Source organism: Electrona antarctica, assembly GCF_951216825.1.
Source record: "Electrona antarctica genome assembly, chromosome: 18".
NCBI lineage: Eukaryota > Metazoa > Chordata > Actinopteri > Myctophiformes > Myctophidae > Electrona > Electrona antarctica.
The window spans coordinates 38515848-38537607 of NC_136799.1; the positions used below are offsets into that span (position 1 = coordinate 38515848).

Here is a 21760-nt window from a genome sequence, read left to right on the forward strand (position 1 = left end):
GGGCACGTTCGTATCACTTAAAATAGAACACCATATCGATGTCTATTCGAGATCTCTAACCCATATTAGCACTGAGCTGCTCTCTACATTAACTACTGTACTGGTGCTGTCAGACAGAAGGTGATCAGGGTGTTCTCTAACGTCCTTAGGAAACGGATAAGTGGCTTTAGAATTTCACCCACTTAGTTACAGGGGATGTAAGGGGGGAGGGTAATGAGACTTCTACATTGATTGTAACCAGTCTTATGACCCCTGGGACCTGGTTGTCACTGGGAGCTAACCAGTAAAACTATAGTTTTCTGTTGTTGACCACTGAGAGATGTCCAGTATGCCCTAGTACAGTCCTCTACTGTTGTTTTCTGTATCCTGATGACTGCTTGGCACAAAACAAATTTCCGAAAGGACAAATAAAGTATCTATCTATCTAGCCCTCGGGGACCTGCCCACAGCACAACAACCACAGTCTTCTACTGTTAGCTGCCCAGTACAACTGCATGCTTCCACCGTTGACCCCTTGGACCTGCCCATAGAATAACCTACTGTTGGCCACCCGTAGCTGGCTAGCAGCCAGTACAACTGCATGCTTCTACCGTTGACCCCTTGGACCTGCCCATAGCACAACCTACTGTTGGCCACCCGTAGTAGCTGGCTAGCAGCCAGTACAACAGCATGCTTCTACCGTTGACGACCAGGACCTGCCTGGTGCTGTCACAAATCACAATTACAAATTTAAGTCGACGATTATGACAAATTAATTGCGATTATCTCAAATAAGTGTGATTAGACGATTATGGACAGTGGCCTTGTGGTTAGAGTGTCCGCCCTGAAACTGGGAGGTCGGGGTTCGATCCCCGGCCGGGTCATACCAAAGACTGTAAAAATGGGACCCAATGCCTCCCTGCTTGGCACTCAGCATCAAAAGGGTTGGACTGGGGGTCAAATCTACTAATCAAATGATTCCCGAGCGCGGCGCACGCTGCAGCTCACCGCTCCAAGAGATGGGTCAAATGCGGAGAACAAATTTCACTGCGGTAACGTGTGTGACAAATCGTATGACTTTGACTTTGATGTAATAATTGTGACAGGCCCTAAACCTGCCTGGCAGTAGAATCTCAGTCTTCTACTGTTGGTCACTGGGAGCTGCCCAGTACAATCTCAGTCTTCTACTGTTGGTCACTGGGAGCTGCCCAGTACAACCACAGTCTTTTACAGTTGGTGACAGAGCAGCTCCCTCATTGTATGTAGTATGAGAGTATCTTGCTCCGGGACACCTCTCAGTGCCTCAGTAACTCACCTCCAGGTTGTATTTGTTCATAGTGCTCAGTCTGCGGCAGTAGAGGTAGAGCATTCCAATGCTGCTTCCCACAGCGATGTAGTCTGGTGTGACGTCCAGCGCTGTCAGATAGACCACCACAGACTTGAACCCCTTCTGAACCTGATCCAGACCAAAACCACAACAAACAGCAATCAACCGTCAGTAACATCATAATAACTAGAATAATAACTAGAATCAATTATATCACAAACAATCAATACAACACAGATCATATATTCGAATCAATTACAACATCACAATCAATAAATCTGGATAGCGTATTATTACAATCAATTACAACATTGCAATCAATTTAACAGTATAATTATATTCATCTAGATTAGAACATCATATTCACTGACAGAATAATAATGTATTAAAATCAATTAGAACATCACAATCAATAATGTAATAATTAAAATTAGAACAGCACAAAGGCCTAACTTGTTATAATAACATAATGATAACTTTTTAAAACGACTTTTACTGTTAAATGTAGTAATTCATTTTTATCAGCGGGTCGCTCGCGAGTCGCAACCCAAGAGTGGGTTGTGAGATTTTATGACAAGATTGCAGACAAAGAACTGTAACACAGAGAAATACAGTTACATTTTATATTAGATTAGGTTTCAACTACGGCTTTGCTTTGAATCCCTAAATAACTCAAGCCACTGTACTGTACTAAGTGCAACATTACTCATTTGAAATGTGGTCATCTGAAACCTGTATGTCACTGCAGTATTCCTCACGCTGTCTATTTCACCTTCATCACCGCACTGAGCTTTATTCAACACTACAACCAACGTGGTTTATAGCTTCTACTTAGCTCTAAAGGCACACGGGTTATTGCAAGAAGATTGGTGATGTGTTTATACGTGAGAGATTGTATGTTTGTGTGTGACTGTGAAGTGCTCCTCTCAAGTGACAGACGATACCTTGGCAGGGATGGCATTGAGGAGGTAGTACAGAGGACAGAACTCCCTCAGAAGCGACGGAGGAGGGGTCTGGGTCGCCATTGGTTCTGCTGACAAATGGATCTGTGCTGGTGGGTTCAGCAAGGAAAACAAATAAATAACCATATAGATTCAAGGGAAAAACATTAACACACAGAAAGAGGTAATTATAGAAAAACGAAACATATACCTACATAGCTACATCTGTCAACAGTTAGGCTTAATAAACATGTAACAACGGAAATGGCAGATTTTGATTAACTTGTCTAAAACACACACACACACACACGAATCTTTCTACACACTGCAGTGTCACTACTGTCAAGTATACAGCTCAATTGTATCACCGAAAATGGTGACTAGTCCAATTCGGTGACTCCAGAGGTTTCACTTTCACTTTACATATTTACTGTGCACAGAGATGAGGAGATGGGTGCAAGTAAGTAAGTCACTTTATATAATCTGAACCAAACGCGTGGTGATACTGTAATTTCAGTTAGATGAAGTTACATTACAGGGGCCGACTGACATTGCTTTTTTAATACACATGCATATGATATGGTCATTTATATGTGGACAATAATACCAGCATCTCTCATAAATAAGTAAAGATATTGATGGGATTTGTATTAATACTAAGCAAGGGGGGGTCACAGAGTTCGATAGGTTTCCACTTCGGGTGTGACACTGACTGCTCTAGTCTGTACTACACGCCCAAGGCAAACAGCTGTTAGCAACAAACATTACGACCACCCACAACTAATGCCCACGTTACCTACTCACATACATAACTATATAAGTGTATACCTGTGAACAGGCAGGCAGTGCACAAAAAATATATAGACGTTTTTGTTTTCTTCGTTTATTTTCTTATGGTTAATATATCAGCAGGTGCTGAGAAACCGTCGTAACTGCATAAATAACACACAAAACACACACTCACAGCTTCTGTCGTCTGCAGTTATCCGTTGCCACAACACACGTGTATGACGCGTTTAAAAGGTCGTCGGCGACATTGCCTCGTTTTGACGTTTGTTATTATGTTAAAGGATAAATAACATATCATGCTGATGCTCTGACGCTGTGTCAAGCCACACGAGACTAGGGATAAATACAACTTCCGCTCGCAGACTTAAAAATAAAAGCTACATTTGCATTCCGTGGCGGGAATGTGTCGCTTGCAAAAAAGAAAATATTGCTAACTTTTTTCTTTTCGTATTATAATAATACGGCTAAAAGTCGATTAGATGAATATGCTCTTTTTTTGTAAACACCATAATATAAAGGAGGGAAAACACTGACGCTTGTTGTCGGCAACAAAATAACAAATCTCCACATCCGAAATTCAACAGCGCACACTACTGACATCTACTGGTCCAACAGACACCGTTTGACATGCTTTCTCCTCGGGGTTTGTTTTCCCTGTATATTTTATTGTCCATGCTGTAATAATATATAGGAGGATTTTAATATGAACTACTAGGATACTAGGATAAAAGACTGCATTTAGATTTGATTTATGTTACCATCATGGATGGATCATACATGTATTATTGGCTGTTCTGTAATCTGACATGTAGCATTGAAGTGTAATTTTATATCTGCCTCTTTGGCCAGTTCTCACTTGTAAAAGAGAGAGACTCAGTCTCAATGTGTTTTTTTGTACTGGTTAATTAAAGGCTAAATACAAAATAAAATAAAATCGGTCAAATATTTTCACATTAATGAGAGGAACCGGAAAAGCCGTCACTGGATTCGGCTAAAACCAGGAGTGAGGATTTCTTTTTAAACGGACCGGGGTGCGTACAGCTCGACCTGTCAGCATTACGCTGAAGTGTGTTTTTTTAGGAGGCTCCATTCCAGAACCCCATTTCACAATTTATCAAGAACCGGCCGGACGCTGCTGGGGAAAATGCTATGCTAGTAACAACACCGTGAACCGTTACCTTTTTTTCGTGCTTATTAACTGCACTGGTTAATAATTTTTTTTCTCTCGTGCTACATTTTATTGATTTTTTTGCGGTAAAAATTTCAAGGAAATTGGATTAAAAAATATTTGTCAAGGGCAAAAAATAAATAAAAATAACCCCACCGATTGGCTCCAAGTCACTGCATGAAAATCTTTTAGCTTAGCTACGGCTAACAGTAGCTAGCTAGCTTCTTCCACAGACTGCCAAAATGGCGGACAACGGGGATGAAACGACCAATACGTCAAATATGACAACAACAGTGGCGGCACCAGGGGATGCAGTCAGTGTCGCACAGGTTCAGTGTGTTTCTGGATTAACGTCCAAAAACGACACCACCGCCGCGGTGACCGCGGGTCCGGTGGCTACCAGCAGCCAGGACGTGACAGTCTACCAGGGACTGGCGGACTTCCTCCAGAGCTGCTCAGCCAAAGGAGGAGACGGAGAGTGTCAGGTTGTCACACAGTATGTCGGTGGAGGTGGCGGCAGTGACCAGGTGGAGCAGAATATATTCGTCGGTACGTCGACGGGGAGCGAGTACGCCACCATCAACGCCGACCTGTCCAACACCACCATCATCTACGTCCAGCCGGACGGGAGCCTTGTGGAGGGATCCGGGCTGACCCCCGAGGAGCAGCAGGCTCTGTTTGAACAGTTGGCCAAGCAGCAGATAGTCCAAGTCTCCGACACTGAAGCTGCCCGTCTATTTGAACAAAACCAGGTGGTTAAGACCATCCCGGCTGGAGCTCAGTTTCTCCCCAACGCCACACTGGCCCCCAGTGAGCTCCAACAAGTCATAGACCAAGTCACCAAGTCCCATCAACAACTGCAGACATCCACAGTCCAGATCACCAAGTCCCCGCAACAACCACAACAGCAGATGTCCATAGTCCAGGTCACCAAGTCCCCGCAACAGCAGCAGATGTCCATAGTCCAGGTCCCCAAGTCCCCGCAACAGCAGCAGACATCCATAGCCCAGGTCCCCAAGTCCCCGCAACAGCAGCAGACGTCCTTAGTCCAAGTCCCTAAATTACAACCACAACAGGCATCCGTTGCCCAAGTTGCCAAGTCCCAGCCACAGTCACAACAGCAGACGTCCATAGTTCAAGTCGCCAAGTTGCAACAACAGGCCTCTATGGTCCAAGTCACCAAGTCCCAACAACCACAACAAGTATCCATAGTTCAAGTCACACAGCAGAGCCAAGCAGCAGCTAAGCCAGGGGAAACCCAGGTTGTGGCAACTGTGGATGCCAGTGGGTTGATTACGTTAAGCACTGCCACTGAGGTGTCTGGAAGTCCCAAGCCACAGAACACCCCAGTGCCGCTGAAGAAAGTGGCAAAGGGCATGCAGAGCACACCATTACGTGTTGTCCAGAAAAAGGTAAGATGTAGTAGTTAGGCATGTAGCAAATGCACATTAAATGACATGAAAGATGGTGACATAAAAATCACACCCGTGTGACTGTGAAGTGAGGGGTGCTAATATATTAAAGTCTAACTCATGTTGATTAGGTGATGTAATCTTGATGTAAAACAAACACAACACAAACATTAAATTCCATTAACAATAAAGAGACAATATGACGTACATTTTCCCTTCATTGTCAATGGCGTTTTTTAAAACAAACATTGAACTAAAAAGAAACATTAAAACCTGTATATAGGAGGGGCGTAGCGCCCCTCAAAAATCACCATAGTTGTGGCTGCTATTGATCATAACCGGGCTGTGTAATTAGGTCCACAGTATGTATTCTTAATTCAAAATGGGGAAACCCTGCCCATGTTTATTCTGCAGGGAATGAAATGTGCAGCCTGTTGAGTGCCTTGCTCTGAACTACACAGGATATAGAACCCCTAATTCTGGCATTTGTTGAAGTTCAGTCAGTAGTTTCATTATTTTCTGCTGTTTTTTTAAATGACTTTTCTAAAGCATTTTGAACTAATATACACTCTCTAATTTACTCTCTCAGCCTGAGCCAATCAGGATCCAGCTCCAGGCCCCTCCCAAACAGGAAGTAAAGGCAGGGGGTGTAACCACCATCACCCTCCCACCTCAGACAAAGCCCCTGGCCATCAGTCAGACACATCAGGTCAAGGTCTCAGCCAATGGTGGATTAAGCAGCCCACAGATCATCACCCTCCAGCCAATGATAGGCCAGCAGGGCCAACAGTTCTTCCTGCAAGGGAACCCCGGGGACCCACCCATCCAGCTGCTCTTACAAAGCCCTGCCCCTGTGGTCGGTTCCCTGGTCCCGGTGGTCCAGAAGCTAACGGGTCAGCAGAGTGGAGCCACGGTGACTATACAGACGTCTGCTACGCCCATTACGGCCGTTAGCATTCAGAAACCTGTAACGTCACAGATTCGCATTCAGACGTCTCAACCTGTTAAAACGGTCACCCTGCCTGTTGTCAAGCCAGCGCCAGCAACCCCGGCTAACGGCACTGCGACATCGAGCACCGCAAAAGTCGTTAAGAGTCCCATTAAGACTCTCACTAAGACTATTGTTAAGACTCCAATTAAGAATCTCGTTAAGACTCCAATTAAGACTCTTGTTAAGACTCCCATTAAGTCCCCCGTTAAGGCCGTCGGCGCCGCAGCCACAGGCACAGCTGCTTCAGCAGTTACAAAGGCGACCAGTTCTGCCACAAAGGCGGCCGGCGAACAGTCGGCGCCTGTGGCGAGAGTAGTAAAGAAGAAAGAGAAGAAGGCAAAGGCAAGGGAGAAAAAGCCACTGAAGGTGCAGACGAGGTCAGGGCGCGTGTCTCGTCCCCCTAAACACAAAGCCAGGGACTTCAAGTTCATAAAGAATGAAGACCTGGCAGAGAGCCACCAGTCCGACTCTGACGACTACTCTGAAATGAGCATGGAGGAAGAGGAGGGCGAGGGCGGAAAGAAGAAGGCGGGAGGTGACCCCACCTCTTCCTCCTCATCAACCTCCTCTAGTAAGTCGCGGTCTTTCAAGTGTCAGACCTGTGACAAGTGTTACATTGGCCACAAGAGCCTGAATAGACACTACAAACTTAACCCCACCCATGGAGACCCTGAACCCCCAACCACACCCACCTCCCCAGGAGGAGGAGGAGCTGGAGAGGACGTGGAGATGAAGGAGGAAGGTGGAGAGCAGAAACAGACAAGCACTCTTAAGACAGAAAATGATTCCAGTAAAACATTAGATACCTCGCTGGACAAAGTAAGACCATGTTCCACTCATATTACATCTACACACTGATTGGATGGCTGGTTGACTGACTGTTTAACAGACAATGAAGTTACTAAAATAACTTTACCTGTGGTTTATGGCTGCAACTATCAATTCTTTTCTTTGTGATTATTCTATTGATTACTATTTTAATTGATAATTTTTTTAAATAATAAAATAAATCCATTAATCTGATTAACTGTTGCAGCCCTATTAGACTTGACGGCAAAGCTGAAGTGATGAGCAACTTAAAAGCTCAGCTTCCCCAGAAGCCCTTGACAATAGGGCTGGAAGACAGTCAATGATGTTACCAATCATTGTGTTTATATGATAAGCTTACATTTCAAATCGCACACCATATACGCTCATGTTTGATTAAACTGTTGCATCCCTGCTTTGGTTTATTCCCTGTTCCCACTCTTTCTCTCCTCCAGGATGAGGAGATTACATCAGAGTTGAGAGTCCAGCCCAGGGGCCCCGGCAGGCCAAGGGGCAGGGGTCGGGGCAGAGGCAGGGGTCGCGGCAGAGGTCGTGGTAGAGGTCCAGGACGACCTCTGGGTCCAACTCCTAAGGTGGGTACAACGCAATGAGCCCATACGTTTATTTGAAGCACACCTGTCTAGATGATAGTATCCAGATGCTATTTATCCCCATTCTGTTTACACCTGACCGCATCAATTGTATCTTCATCTGCCAGATGGAAATCTGATTGCATTTACCCTGCACTTAACAATATCTTTATCTTGGAGAGGTAAATGTGGGAGGAACAGCAGTGACAAAATGTGGCTTTAGTAGACACATTCATTTACACTTGACCAACTCGTGGCTTGAATACATCAGATTTCAATCAAGCCACCAGTGCCTATTGTTTATAGCTATGATATTAGCTTCAGCCCGCGATGCATGGAGTGGGTAAAAGGTTTCGTCAAACAGCAAAGTGCTTTACCGTAATCACTGACTAGTCTCTAGGGGCATGCATCTCACCCTGTGAGACCCATTCCATATGCATCTCAATACTCTGACTAGTCTCTAGGGGCATGCATCTCACCCTGTGAGACCCATTCCATATGCATCTCAATACGCAGTCAACAATATGATACACTCTAGACACATTTTGACCATCTTTAAGTCATATAGGGCCTACTGCACATGTACTGGGTCCAACATGTCACTAAGGTCGCATTTACACCTATACTTCGGTAGAGTCGATGCGAATGGGCGGAGAAGTTGCATCATTCTTGCATATTTAATTTGCTGCGTTTGCCTTCGCACTGCGCTGTCATCCGCAGCAATTGGAAACGCAGCGGGGACCTTTATCAATGTGTGTTCAATTATATATATATGTGTTAAAAAATATATACTTTGAGTAATAGTTAGGGCTTTAGGACGTAAAGTGATGGTAACTTGTGTGTGTGTGTGTGTGTGTGTGTGTGTGTGTGTGTGTGTGTGTGTGTGTGTGTGTGTGTGTGTGTGTGTGTGTGTGTGTGTGTGTGTGTGTGTGTGTGTGTGTGTGTGTGTGTGTGTGTGTGTGTGTGTGTGTGTGTGTGTGTGTCTACACAACTTTACCATCTTTTTTTAATAAAGTAGCGGCTAGCCTACTAAAGCCTACATACATTAAATAAACACACATACCACTTTTATCTGACTCCAGATCACCGCCCATCAGGAGTCCAGGTCTGTACTAGGAGCGCAAACACTATGCAACCTGCAACATTGTGTAAATGTGCGATGGACCCTAATCGCCTCCATTCTCTTGCTATATATCCTGTACACTGCATTGTTCGTGTGTGTAACCTTCAGCATAAGCCTATGATGGTCTAGCCATATTGCAATAAGGGCTTCTATCTCTTCATTATACCACGTGTGTCCACGAGACATCTTTACGCGTCGCTGCGTAATAATGCCTTCTCTTTCCTTCTCGTGTGCCAAATACCACAATGGTACATTCACTCCCTATGTTTAATGCGATTGCATTCACACCAGTGCAGGGATCCGCACTCTGCTGCGTTTTGAAGCGAAGTGAAACCCCTGTTTTTTGGCGGAGTAGAATGCGGTTCTTTGGTGCGCATTAGGATTCGATTGAGCCTTCACACCTGCCAAACGAAGTGCACTTTCCGACAATGCGCAGCAGGATTCGTTTTAATCGCAGTAAAGCTTTCTGGTGTGAATGCAACCTTAATTGGGTTGTAGTACTATACATGTACTGGGTGGGCAGCAGAACTGCAGACGCACTGGGCAGTATTATGCGTGTCTTAAGTACCAGGTCTTATTACTTAACTTAAGACCTGGAGGCGTGATCAATGCCATTTGGCTATTCTGAGTGGCCAAACAGCATTGGCCCACGCCTCCAGGTCTTAAGTTAAGTAATAAGACCTGGTACTTAAGACACGCATAATACTGCCCACTGTCTCTTACAGCACATCCATGGCATCTTAGATAAATGACTCTACCTGTATACTGTATTTTTCTTGAGTAGATAAGGCATTTGTCTTATTATTATTATTAAGGTGGTGGTTGGCCATCCAGCCAGACGGGGGCGTAGAGGCAGACCGCCAAAGCTAGGGGGCACAACAAGAGCATCAGCAGAACTACAGGCAGAGAGGAGGAGAGAGAGACTGTCGGAGGTAAAGGAACATACTGTAATGTGATCTGATTTAACCGCATTAATCATATTTATAGAAAAATATTTAATGGTGTGTGTGTGTGTGTGTGTGTGTGTGTGTGTGTGTGTGTGTGTGTGTGTGTGTGTGTGTGTGTGTGTGTGTGTGTGTGTGTGTGTGTGTGTGTGTGTGTGTGTGTGTGTGTGTGTGTGTGTGTGTGTGTGTGTGTGTGTGTGTGTGTGTGTGTGTGAAGTTGGTAGAACAGTGTGATGAGGAGGAGCTTGTAGATGCGGTGCTTCCTCGTCTGTCCAAGACTTTAACACTCTGGGACCTACTGCTGGCCAAGGTAACACACAATCCTGTAACCCCTCCAAAGCTATTCTGTCTCTCTCTCTCTCTCCCTCCCTCCAAGCTGTCTATCTGATGTCTCTGTCTCCAACCTAACCTGATGTCTCTGTCTGTCCCTCCAGGTAGAGAAAGGTCGTCCTGCTAGGGCTCACTTTCCAGAGATGTACCGTGAGTTTGAGACCCTGCAGGGCCAGGTGAGGAAGCTAGCCCAGGAGTACATCTCCAACCCACAGAGAGCTGGAGATGCTCTGGAGGTCCGAAATATAGAGGTGAGACTTACTATTTAACTGTTCTGTTCTGTTCTGTTCTGTTCTGTTCTGTTCTGTTCTGTTCTGTTCTGTTCTGTTCTGTTCTGTTCTGTTCTATTGACTCTGCTACACTAGTGCAGGGATTCTCAACCTTTTTAATTTCAAAGATCTCCAGTTTGATGTGCATTAGGCCACAGACCTCCATTTGATACCAGTCTTTTATGTCTGGGATGCCAAACTACGCTGACAGATCAATGTTAATTTACACTATCAGAGTTCCAGACCCGGCCGTGAGGGTCCATTTTGACCCTTGGTGGTCCACCAACCCGTTGAGAACCAGTGTGCTACTGGACAACTTTCATGTACTTTGAGTTTGAGTATAATATCACTCCTGTGTGATTCACATCTAACATGTTGATTGTGTCCAGGTTGCCAAGTCTCTGGGGATCTTTGATGAGGTGAACAAACTGAAAGTTGTTCCTGGAGCTCCTCAGAGCTCAGCAAACATGGCAACCAAGAATGTCCGCTACATGGAGGTAAAAATAAATCACACCTGTGTGAAGTGAGGGGCGCTCTTATCATACATCATCATGGTTCATCTCATACTGGCCAATCAGAATGCCTGTTGCCTGTGATTGGTTAGCTGATTAAATGTTCCCTTCAATGGCGTTTAATGTTTTGATGTTTAATTTACGTCATATTTAGCGGAATTTTGACCTAATTTCTCATCTCCGTTCATTGTCAATGGCAAATCTTCAGACATGTGGGGACAAAAGCTGTATATAGGAAGGGCCTCAATAAATAATAATACAGCCCTTAAGGTCTGTGGTCAATTACTTGCCACTATTTAACAAATTACCTATCTGATGATGGGGACATCTACAGTCAACATAGAATTTTATATACACAAGCAAACATGATTGTTCGTAAGTTTAGTATGTGTTCAGTCCACACTATTTAAATCTTTTTGCACACAGATGTATACTGCCCACTTGTGGCGGCGTTACAAAAACAAAGCAGTATGCAGAAACTCAATGTGGCTTATAATGATGCCATGAGACTGCTTAAAGTGCCACAGTGCAGCAGTGCAAGTGAAATGTTTGTCAGTATCGGGGAACATCATGTACAAATGTGTAGGCTGTCTGATTCTGCCAACAGAATTATTTTAATTCTGACTAACCCTTTATTGAGCTCAGTCAGGTTTGTTTCTAAACTGTGGAACCATTGGCATGTAAGCCTGTATATGATTTTATGTGGACAATGTCTGCCTTTGTTTGTCTTTGTATTTTTATGTCACAATGGACTATGTCTTTAATAAAGTTTGATTGATTGAATAATAATAATGTATAATTAATAATAATATAACTATTATTTACAATTACGCTGTGTTTTACTGACTGGGTTTGAAATGATTAAACTGATTGGTAATGGTTCATTTGACAAGAAAGAATTCTCAGCAGAATCCCACAGGAATTCTTAGTTTTGTCAATATATTGTATTCATCACACACTGTATCCTATGAACCTGTGAGCCTGGTATTGTGTGAGTTGCATCTGTACTTAACAGCTCATTGAAATCCAATGCAGAACAAAAATACATTTCTAATTGCTTTGTTTTCTAGAACTCCAAGATGCTGCCTCCTTCTAAAAGGTTTAAAATGGAGAACAGTGTTCCCATTCATCTCAACGGGATAGAGAAAGGTATGAGCTTCTGGAAAGCTTAGTTTGAAATTGACACACACTCTTAAAATTACCGATACATGCAGTCACCCGGAGTCCATTTGATGGAAATTGTAGAAATGGTTATTAATGGTCAGTGTAAATTGTTTTATGAAAACTTGAATCTTCAAATGACAAACTACACATTCTGTTCTCTTCCCACCCAAAGTCGGTGGTCCCACAACTCCAGTGACTTCTACCACCCTGAAGTCAAGCTCTGAACCGTCTGGATCCAAAATCCTCTCCTCCACTACCACCTCCAACACCATCAGGTACCTCCACCATCACACACACTGTAATACTCCACCTCCAACACCGTCGGTTACGTCAATACTCTCACATGCACTGTAATACTGCTGGTTACGGTAAACGGGACATGAACACAGATCACTGATCCTTCCTTTTCTGCTCCTAGCTCCTCCACAGCCACGACCACCAAAACTACCCAGCCACAAACCTCTACCCACACGCCTCCCGCATCGAGAGCCACACCCGTGGAAGTCTCCCAGGACTCCGCTCCAAACAACGTGACCCAGGACGCCGCCCCTAACAACCTGACCCAGCAGCCTCCAGCGGGAGAGGCAGAGCCCATGGAGACAGATACCCAGGGAGGGTCTCTGCAGGCTGGGCAGGGAGTGGTCTCAGACCCACTTCTGAGTGTGGAGGACCAGGCTCTGAGCAGCAGTGACATCGCAGCCCAGATGAAGGAGCTGGAGAAGGCTCTGGGTTCAAGTCCCGACCCGCTAGTGAGCAAACAAGAGTCTACTAAGGGAGAATCGACCCAGCAACAGAACACAGAGCTGTCGGTTCAAAACCCAGCTACACAAACCAAGACCACCACCGCCGCCGGCCAGAAGTCAACCACAACTCCACCCATCTCTTCTCCAAAGCAGCTGTCAGCAATCACCCCCATCCCCATCCCCACACCACTGCCGCAGCAGAGCACACCGTCCTCGGGCACAGCGGACGCGACGGTGGCCCACGAGGGCCAAGAGATCTACATCCAAACGGAAGGACTGACCATGCACGTGGAAGGGGAGGGCAGGGGGGGATCGGACAGGGTGGTGGTGGTGAACGGGCCGGACGGCACCACCATGCACATCAGGACTCCTGAGGGAGTCCCCCTGGAGGCCGTGCATGCCCTACTGGGCATCGAGGCCGCGGCAGCAGAGGAAGAGAAGACGCAATAGACATGGACTCGAACCCGAATTTACATCTTCATCATACAACGTTGCACACCAGAAATAGCAGATCAATAAGCTCACAACGCTGCGCATTCACCACATTGAGGCGAAATACACACACATACATGGAAACAAAATCACAGACACACCCATATATACTGTATATATCTGTGTTTATGTATATATAAATGTGTATATATACATACACGTGTATGTGTGTATACATTGTGTGTATATATACTTTATATATACACACACACACACACATTCAGAGTTACATAAACACCCAATACACAAGCTTAAATTACATACTACAGTATTTTAAAGAGCAGCTGCTCCGCAAAATATCTACGTCAGCCTACGCCAAACACGTTTTCATAGATCCTTGAGTTGACACAACATATTGGGAAGTGTTATGTCACACAATATAGCTCGGTTCTGAAGTTGCCCTTTTACCCATTTAGACCCGAGTCCGATTCTAAAACCTAACCTAAGTTTTCTGAAAACCTTACAATTCTTATTCCATTTTTATTTTGTTTTAAATGATGTTGCTATATGTATAGCAAGTTAGCAACAACTTATGAGACACAGGTTGATCCCGGATTGAAAGTTATAACGTACAGTTGGGTGCCACCGATATTGTCCCTTATTATTTGACCCATTTAGGCCTGACCTCAACATTTTAAAAAATCCTTCTAAATCCTCCAGTTTTCTGAAATAAATATTTTCACGATTTTTCAAAAATAGCAGACCTACAAGCTCGTAGCGCGCCACTCGGTGGCGCGCTATGAGCTTGTAGATCTGCTATTTTTCAATAGCTAAATTATAACATGTTTAAAACACCAAAAGGGGTTCCCGCCCAAAATGGGTTAACTGTCCTTTTGCGCAGATCACGCAAACCTCAGCGAAAAGAAAAGGACAATATCGATGGCCTCCAACTGTATCTAAATGGGTTAACAGCAGACGCTTACTCATATGTATACGAAGCCACACGAACATACAAACACACTACCCTGCAAGAGCCAACAGCAGAACGTGTTTCCTGCATGTTTTTAAAAGGTTATCAGTTGTGTTTCAGATCCCATATAAACTACAGTTAAACCAGTAAATGTTTCCCACATCTGGACCTGAAATACTTCTCCCCTTCGTCTCTCACTCTGTGGAGCAGTACATGTATAAATGATTAATCACTTTGTGTGGACCTGTTTATACCGGAAGTTCATATGGAGACTTAAGTTGTGTTTACACTGAGGCAGAAAAGTTTAATTTTTTGAAATAGTTTTCCGATTTTACACTCAAATTGATCTTTATTGAAGTTGAAAACAATGATCACCTTTTCAACAATTCCATCAGTTTTTCCATATTAATTAGATGAGATGGCTATAGATAGAGGACCAGTTTGTTACATAATACTGTTACATAATATGTAACAAACTGACTCAAATTGACTTGTCAATTTTACTGTTAAAGGTTCAAACCTTAGACCACGGGCTAAGATAAAAGGTGGCGTTTAAAAGGACATAGGTAAGGGTTGGGGCTGGCCGTGTTTGTCTTGAGTGGAGTAGAGCTGGGTTCAAGAGGTGTAATGTTACTCAAAGCCTGGTTCATGCTTACAGCCTGCAGTCTTAACTGGTGTGGCCAGCGCGAATAGTCTCCATAAATGTTATTTCATAGCTGTCAGAAAAGCTCAAAGAACAGAGTTGACCTGGTCACCATGGCAACAAACTGTCCAGCTTCTTTTGTATTTGTCTTGGCTTTGTAGTCTACTAGTGGTAAATAATGCCACGTATAGCACACAGTAGGGCAGTATTGTGTGTTTACGTTGAATGTATCGAACGTATCTAAGAAGCAGTTTAAGGATAATACAGTTTAGTCTATAGTTTGTTTTGCTCATGGCTCTTATAAACCCTTGCCTGTTGGCTTCCTACTACTCTACCCTCTACACACACACTGGTTAATGTTGATCAATTTGCTTGGTTTGTCAAATAGTGAAAAGTGTTTGTGAAATCCTCAGTTCCAGCCTCTTGTTTGTTTCAGAGGTGTGTTTGTGCGTTGGTCTCTGTTGCTACAGCAAGTGCTTGAAAATCTGTACATGATGAAAAATTTAACAAGAGGTTTCTGATGTGAGATGGAATGACTCCAGAGTTATTTCAAAGTCTTAATTGATGCACGTTGTTGCCGAGGGACAGGATAAGCCATCCCAGGACAAACGGCAACAAGTACCTTTTGTGTTCTTAAACGTCTAACATGAATAGAATTTAGATTGTATAACAAAAATGACACCCATAAATGGTTTGAAACCTATCCAAACTATCCACTTATGTACAGACACTCCACCAGGGTATGAGGGTTGGGAACTAGTATGCCAGGAAAATCTCATGATCCTTTGCTTCAAATTGTTCACTAAATGTGGTTTTTATGGCGTATATTCTTTGTATATTTGTAAAACTTTTGTTTTTCAATGTGTTTTCATATATAGGAATAGACCCTCCCTTTACCGGATAAACAGTACTTAGTCGGTTGTGATATGTTTATATGTAGATAAATACGAAAAGGAAGTTTAAAAAAAACAAAAACAACGAAAAATAAGTTGCACTATTTTATTATTCCTTTTTATAAAAAAAAAAGAACAAAATCCTGGCGTAACACTTTCTGAACGTGAAGCTAGGTTTGTAACAGCAGGATACGTGTAAAGATGGAGCGTCAAAAAAACAAATAGGAGGATGTGATTTTATTAATTTGTATGTGTTTCTGTTGGGTCGCTGAATGCAGTACGTTTCATAAGCTGAACTGTACAGTTCTACTCATGTTCCCTCAATAAAGAAACTGAGAGACCACATGAATGCACATTATTTCATATCAGTCTGCATATGATCAAATCACACCAGACATGACAGCTGTCCTGCCTGTCTTGCCTACACACTCATCAGCTTCCCTACTATCTGTGACCGAGAGCTGCCAGCACCTTACTGCCATGCAGTCAAAATGCGCTAGGAGAGCTCTTCCCAGAACATCAGGTTTTAGCGGTCATCGTTATTATAATTTTTTTAATTTCTTTTTTTTGTGGCTTTCGCCTTTATTTTATATTTTTTATGGAGGAACAGACAGTAGGCAGACAGGAAATGGGGAGAGAGATGGGGGGGATGACATGCAGTAAAGGCCGTCGAACCTGCGGCACACTGCCAGACTGGATTACCAGTCAAGGTGCCTGGACCGCTGAGCCACGGCCCAGGCCGCGGTCATCGTTATTTAGCCAAGTGCCCAGGGTGCCTCATGTAGAAACACATTCAACATTTGGAGAGGAGCGCCACTCTTTAATGTCACTTCTTTCGACTGACCAAAGAATCTAGTTGCGTATCAAGTTATCTGCAACAGGATTATAAATTATAATAATCTCAATGTGACTTCATCTGTGTCACCCGGAGACGACATTCATTCATACAAAGCTGCTTCATTTGAGATAAGCATTAGACATTAAGTAAGCTTTACTTTTATACCAGTTCTTCCACCTACACACCTGAACACTGCCACAAAGTGTCCCTGAGAAAGACAGTTACGGTACTTTAGAGAAATCAGCTGCTGGACTGAATATCTCTGAGGGAAAAGTCCAGTCACATCATCATGGGTTTGTCTCTTTACCTCCTCTACGTTTAACATGGAGTACATCCCTGTCAGAGAGGTGGTCTTATAACAGAAACCTCACAGGTTCAACCGCCCCACCCACCCTGGGCAGTGGGCAGAGACACGGTAAACCTTTATAACGGCCGGTGTCCCGTCTCCAACAGCAGGGACTCCAGGGTGAGTCTGGTGTCCGACTGGATGTAGGGCTGGTACAGCCAGCAGGACAAGAGCACCATGGAGAGGTCAGACGTGTCCCAGTGGGCCACTTCCTGGAGAATGGAATGCTTTAGTTTCAGCTCCTGACTGTAGGAGTCAAACAGATGACGAGACACCTCCACTAGAGACGAGAGAGAGAGGCAGCAGTACAATATGCTTCTATTAGGCTGTTCATTCTGCCTTGTATTTTTGTGTAGGACAGTAAGACAGTAGAAATCTGAGAGGGAGTGTCAGAGAGGAAATCTGAGAGGGAGAGTGTCAGAGAGGAAAGCTGAGAGACAGTGTGTACACAGTACACACACCTTACCAAAGCGTGCAGTAGGCCAGCTGATAAACAGTGGAGCGGTTCTGCCTTGAGGTCCAAACTGAAACAGTTCCAACTGAACCACTCCCTCCACCGTGGACACCAAGCGCTCCATCTTACCCACAATATGATCCTGGGGGATTCACATGAACAAACACTGGTGTAAATATTATTATGTAGATTGATAAAACGGACATAATTATTTGGCTACACTTTAAAATGACATTAACAGCATCATGTTTAAGAAGGTATTTTTTCTAAGCTCACCATCTTGTCTACGATGTCCACTAGTCGGCCACATGCCTCCTCCAGCTGTCTGTCCATACTGGGATGAGAGGGAGAGGAGGATGAGGAGGCATGGTCCTCCATCGTGATAATCTGCTGCTCCTTTTGGGAGCTGGGGCAAGGAGGGACAAGAGAAGGGGTAGAGATGAGAGTGTGTGACGCACACAGTTGATACTTTTTCAGCGAACAAAACGTGAGCCCAGGCAGCACTTTAGCCGTTTCTTTGATATCTTCCGGGGCTTGGAGCAGCTGGTAGGCAGTGCCATCAAAGTGCCGCTTCAAAGAGATTGGCCGGTTTTCCAGACGTGCAGTAGATGTATCGTCCCATTGGTCAGTGCCCATCACTGCTGGTGCATTTATATAGCGCTTTTATCCAAAGCACTTTAAATAGATTGTGCATTACATTCTCCCACACATTCATACACCGATGGCGGAGGAAACCATGCAAGGGTTCAGAGTCTTGCTCAAGGACACTTCGACACCAACTCTGGGGGGAGCGGGGGTGTGCCGTCGTCACTCACTGATCAGCCTGTGTCGGGGCCCACTGACATCTAGTTACGTCTCTGCACTCTACCACTAAGCCACTGCCGCCCATGCTGAACCTGATGCTTCATTCTTGACGCTTGTGAGCTGCTTCAACTTGTAGTGCGGGGACCTTCATTCCGATTTTTCCCCTTATAAATGGGAGTGGATGGAACTTGATGCCACTTGACTTGACCGTCTGCCTGGACCCAATGTGGTCGCTAGCTCAGTGGATAGTGATTGGATTTCAGGCACAAATTAATTGAACATTACATTTTCGCTAGAAACAGACAGTATCATATATGAGTGACTGTTGACTGTCGCAAACGATACAGAGACACCTGCCTGACAATAACGCTGAGAGAGCTTGTTTATTTTTGGACCACAATGCTTATATGAAACGATTTTAAGATGACCCCATGTTATTCTCCACAGAGAAATTACTTCCGTGAACCAGAGGAATCGAGGGGATGAGCGAGTGACGTCAGGACTTCGGCGCTCTATTGTGCCTCCCTAGAACCAAGTTAGAATTATTAAACCCATTAAAACTGGAAAAGCAGGCCTGGGTCGTGGCTCAGTGGTCCAGGCACCTTGGCTGGTAATCCAGTCTGGCAGTCTGCCGCAGGTTCGACTCCCGATCTCGACGGCCTTTACTGCATGTCTTCCCCCCATCTCTCTCCCCATTTCCTGTCAGCCTACTGTCTGTCCCTCCATAAAAAATATAAAATAAAGGCGAAAGCCACAAAAAAACAGAAAAGCATCTGTGTCACTCATTTTAGATGTTTTGGCTATTCAAAAATAGCAGATATATACAACAATCTCCATCTGCTATTGTTTTTTTTTAACCTTTGGTAACTACTGATTTAGCAGACATTTGTAGAATCGGCCTCAGGTCTTAATGGGGTTAAGTTCCTATTTATCTGTATAACAAGAAAACAACATTTTCAAGGGTTTAAAGAAAGAAAAAAGTGGTATGACTTTTTTATACAAGAATGTCTAGAGACCAATTTGAGCCTCAAGTTCCCTCAACCGGCAACTCATTCTCAGGTGGTGAGAACAGCTTGTGGAAAACATGACAATATCAACACTACCGTGATGTCACCTTACTCTCTGGACGTGGTCCTGAGGTTGACGATGGCGGTCGCAACCGTGGTGCCTTCATCGTTGAGTTTCTCCCATTTCAGGATCAGGTTGTGCCAGTCAGCCGCGTTGTCTTTGATCTTCCTGGCACTTCCCGTCACAGCAGAACACTTGCTGTTTCTTGATGGAGTCACCGCAGGGTCACACGGCTGGGCTGAGAGAGAGAGTTATTATTCTGTTGAGTGGACATGTTTCTGTAAACACCTACATTTCAGATGTAGGTACACAGTACATTTTTCACCAGCTCAGTGGCCTTGTGGTCTTCCCTGATATGGGCGGTCGGGGTTCAATCTTACTACCCCAAAACTGACTGACAAAGCCTTCCTGCTCAGCATCTAGGGGTGAATTGAGGGCAAGTCCCAGATAGTGATGAGCGTCTGGTCTAAACCTAACCTCAGTAAAACTATACCTAAACCTAACCTTAACCTCAGTCAAATTATGCCTGCCCGTTGGTGGGATTCATAATCACGCATCTGGTACTGAAACGCTGACACACTTCAAACCCGGAACTATAAATTTACATAAGAACCACTGCTTCAGCCTTGCTTCAGTGAGGAAAAGTCACGTGACCAATGACATCCGAAGCAGCAACTGGTTCATTTCCAATGAATCGACTGTTTTATGACTCATAGACCTACCTGCTTCATTTCAAATTAAATGACAATTAATTAATTGGGCATAAGCAAAACATTCAATGTACAGTGTTGAGTGTTCCCCATCCTACAAACATAATCACACACTGCTCCATAAACAAACAATCTTGTGTTTCTTTTCTTTTATTTCAATATTTAATTACAATTTAGGCATTTAGCATACGCTCTTCATCCAGATCCATGAATTAGAGAATAAACCTCGGATGTTGTTGCCGAAATTGTTGAATACAAACAGGAAACAATCAAGTCTGTATTTGTATGATATATTTCCTATCGTTTCGCACTGCGCAGCCGCAGTGTCCTGTATTAAGCTCTACCTAGCTAGCCTGGCTAATAAGCCAGACTAATTAAATGCAGTCTAGCATTTCGCCAGGAGATGTCACTATCTAAGTGGTCCAGTGGTTCATAAAAGCTTCATGACATACACATCATTTCATGTCCAGTCTTAGCCTCGCGTAGCCAGCCTTCAAACTGCCTTTGCAATTCATATTATTATATATAATAAAAATTGGATTGAGTCGAAAAACTCTGCAGTCCTGCTTGGTTGTAATTCTATTTGGTAATTTGAGGACAGGACAGGGTAGAAACAGAATGGCTGATCTAGCCAGCTCCAAAGCCTCTTACCTTGCATTGTTATGGTGATGTCAAACAATCATTGCTTTGTTCCAATATTAGATACGTAGAATTATCTCTCTAAAAACACGTTTCTCTCCTCCTTGCTCACTCCAAACAAAAAAACTTCCGGGATCGTCTTCTTCGTGGTAAACCCAAACTGTCTGCCACCTAGCGGTCTTCTTCTTCTTCTTCTTCTTGTGATTTCCGGCAGACTAGATGCCTTCCGGCACATTGCTGCCTCCCACTGGTCGGGAGTATACCTCCTTTCTGTCCATTCTAACTCTATGGTAGCGGTCGTGTTGCTGCCCCTCTAGCGGTCAGTAGCCTATGAGACACAACATTTGGAAAACTTGATTGATTGATTGATTGATTGGAAATTGTATTAACAGTAAATATTGGTGGACAGACAGACAGACAGACAGACAGACAGTTTGAACTGATTGATTGATTGATTTAAATATGTATTAACAGTTTGCAGAATTACAGTACATTTCAAGCACAACTCAATACAAAGTCTGTTAACTGTGAGTGGACGACCCAATAAAGCATTACACTTGTTTACAAGAGGGTCCACCTTGTTCAATTCATCAAAAAGCCAGATGGACCTCACTGATAGATGGCTCTGGTATGGACCAAATCAGAGTGGACCAAATATAGGAATAAAATCTCTGTATCAGTGACGACGTCACATCCGTATACTGATGTTACACCGTCATTGTTGTGTAAACAACCGAAGTTTGCGACTCCACTGGTCGCTTTCTTCACGTCACGTTTTAGTTTATTTTGTAATAATGTTGTGTGACGCGCTTTGTCACTATGTTTTTTAAGTGCTATTATTATATTATTTTATTATTATTAAATAAATAAAAGT

The 21760-nt window shown here is 43.9% G+C and overlaps 3 protein-coding genes across 6 annotated transcripts in view; 1 reads left to right on the plus strand and 2 right to left on the minus strand.

Moving 5' to 3' along the window:
- Positions 1-3592, minus strand: part of tecpr2 (tectonin beta-propeller repeat containing 2) — a 55932-nt gene extending 52340 nt beyond the window's left edge. For 2 of the 4 annotated variants that reach the window (XM_079527371.1, XM_079527368.1), the window contains exons 1-3: positions 3212-3592; positions 2251-2357; positions 1295-1435 (exon numbers count right to left, since the gene is read on the minus strand). In XM_079527371.1, the coding sequence (XP_079383497.1) occupies positions 1295-1435; positions 2251-2331 (222 nt within the window). In that variant the 5' untranslated portion in view covers positions 2332-2357; positions 3212-3592. Of the gene's footprint in view, positions 1-1294; positions 1436-2250; positions 2358-2462; positions 2482-3211 lie in introns of those variants that run through there. The other 2 variants (XM_079527369.1, XM_079527370.1) reach the window with 2 other exon arrangements.
- Positions 3593-4073: 481 nt separating this feature from the next.
- znf839 (zinc finger protein 839) lies at positions 4074-16129 on the plus strand. The gene is made up of 10 exons (XM_079528951.1): positions 4074-5616; positions 6206-7426; positions 7870-8007; positions 9943-10059; positions 10289-10381; positions 10506-10652; positions 11060-11167; positions 12253-12331; positions 12519-12621; positions 12765-16129. The coding sequence occupies exons 1-10, from the start codon at positions 4447-4449 to the stop codon at positions 13537-13539; spliced, it is 3951 nt and encodes a 1316-aa protein (XP_079385077.1). The 5' UTR covers positions 4074-4446; the 3' UTR covers positions 13540-16129.
- cinp (cyclin dependent kinase 2 interacting protein) lies at positions 16120-21036 on the minus strand. The gene is made up of 5 exons (XM_079528952.1): positions 20899-21036; positions 19589-19775; positions 17942-18071; positions 17678-17807; positions 16120-17491 (listed from the first exon to the last, which is right to left on the minus strand). The coding sequence occupies exons 1-5, from the start codon at positions 20903-20905 to the stop codon at positions 17289-17291; spliced, it is 657 nt and encodes a 218-aa protein (XP_079385078.1). The 5' UTR covers positions 20906-21036; the 3' UTR covers positions 16120-17288.
- Between the last annotated feature and the right edge of the window lie 724 nt (positions 21037-21760).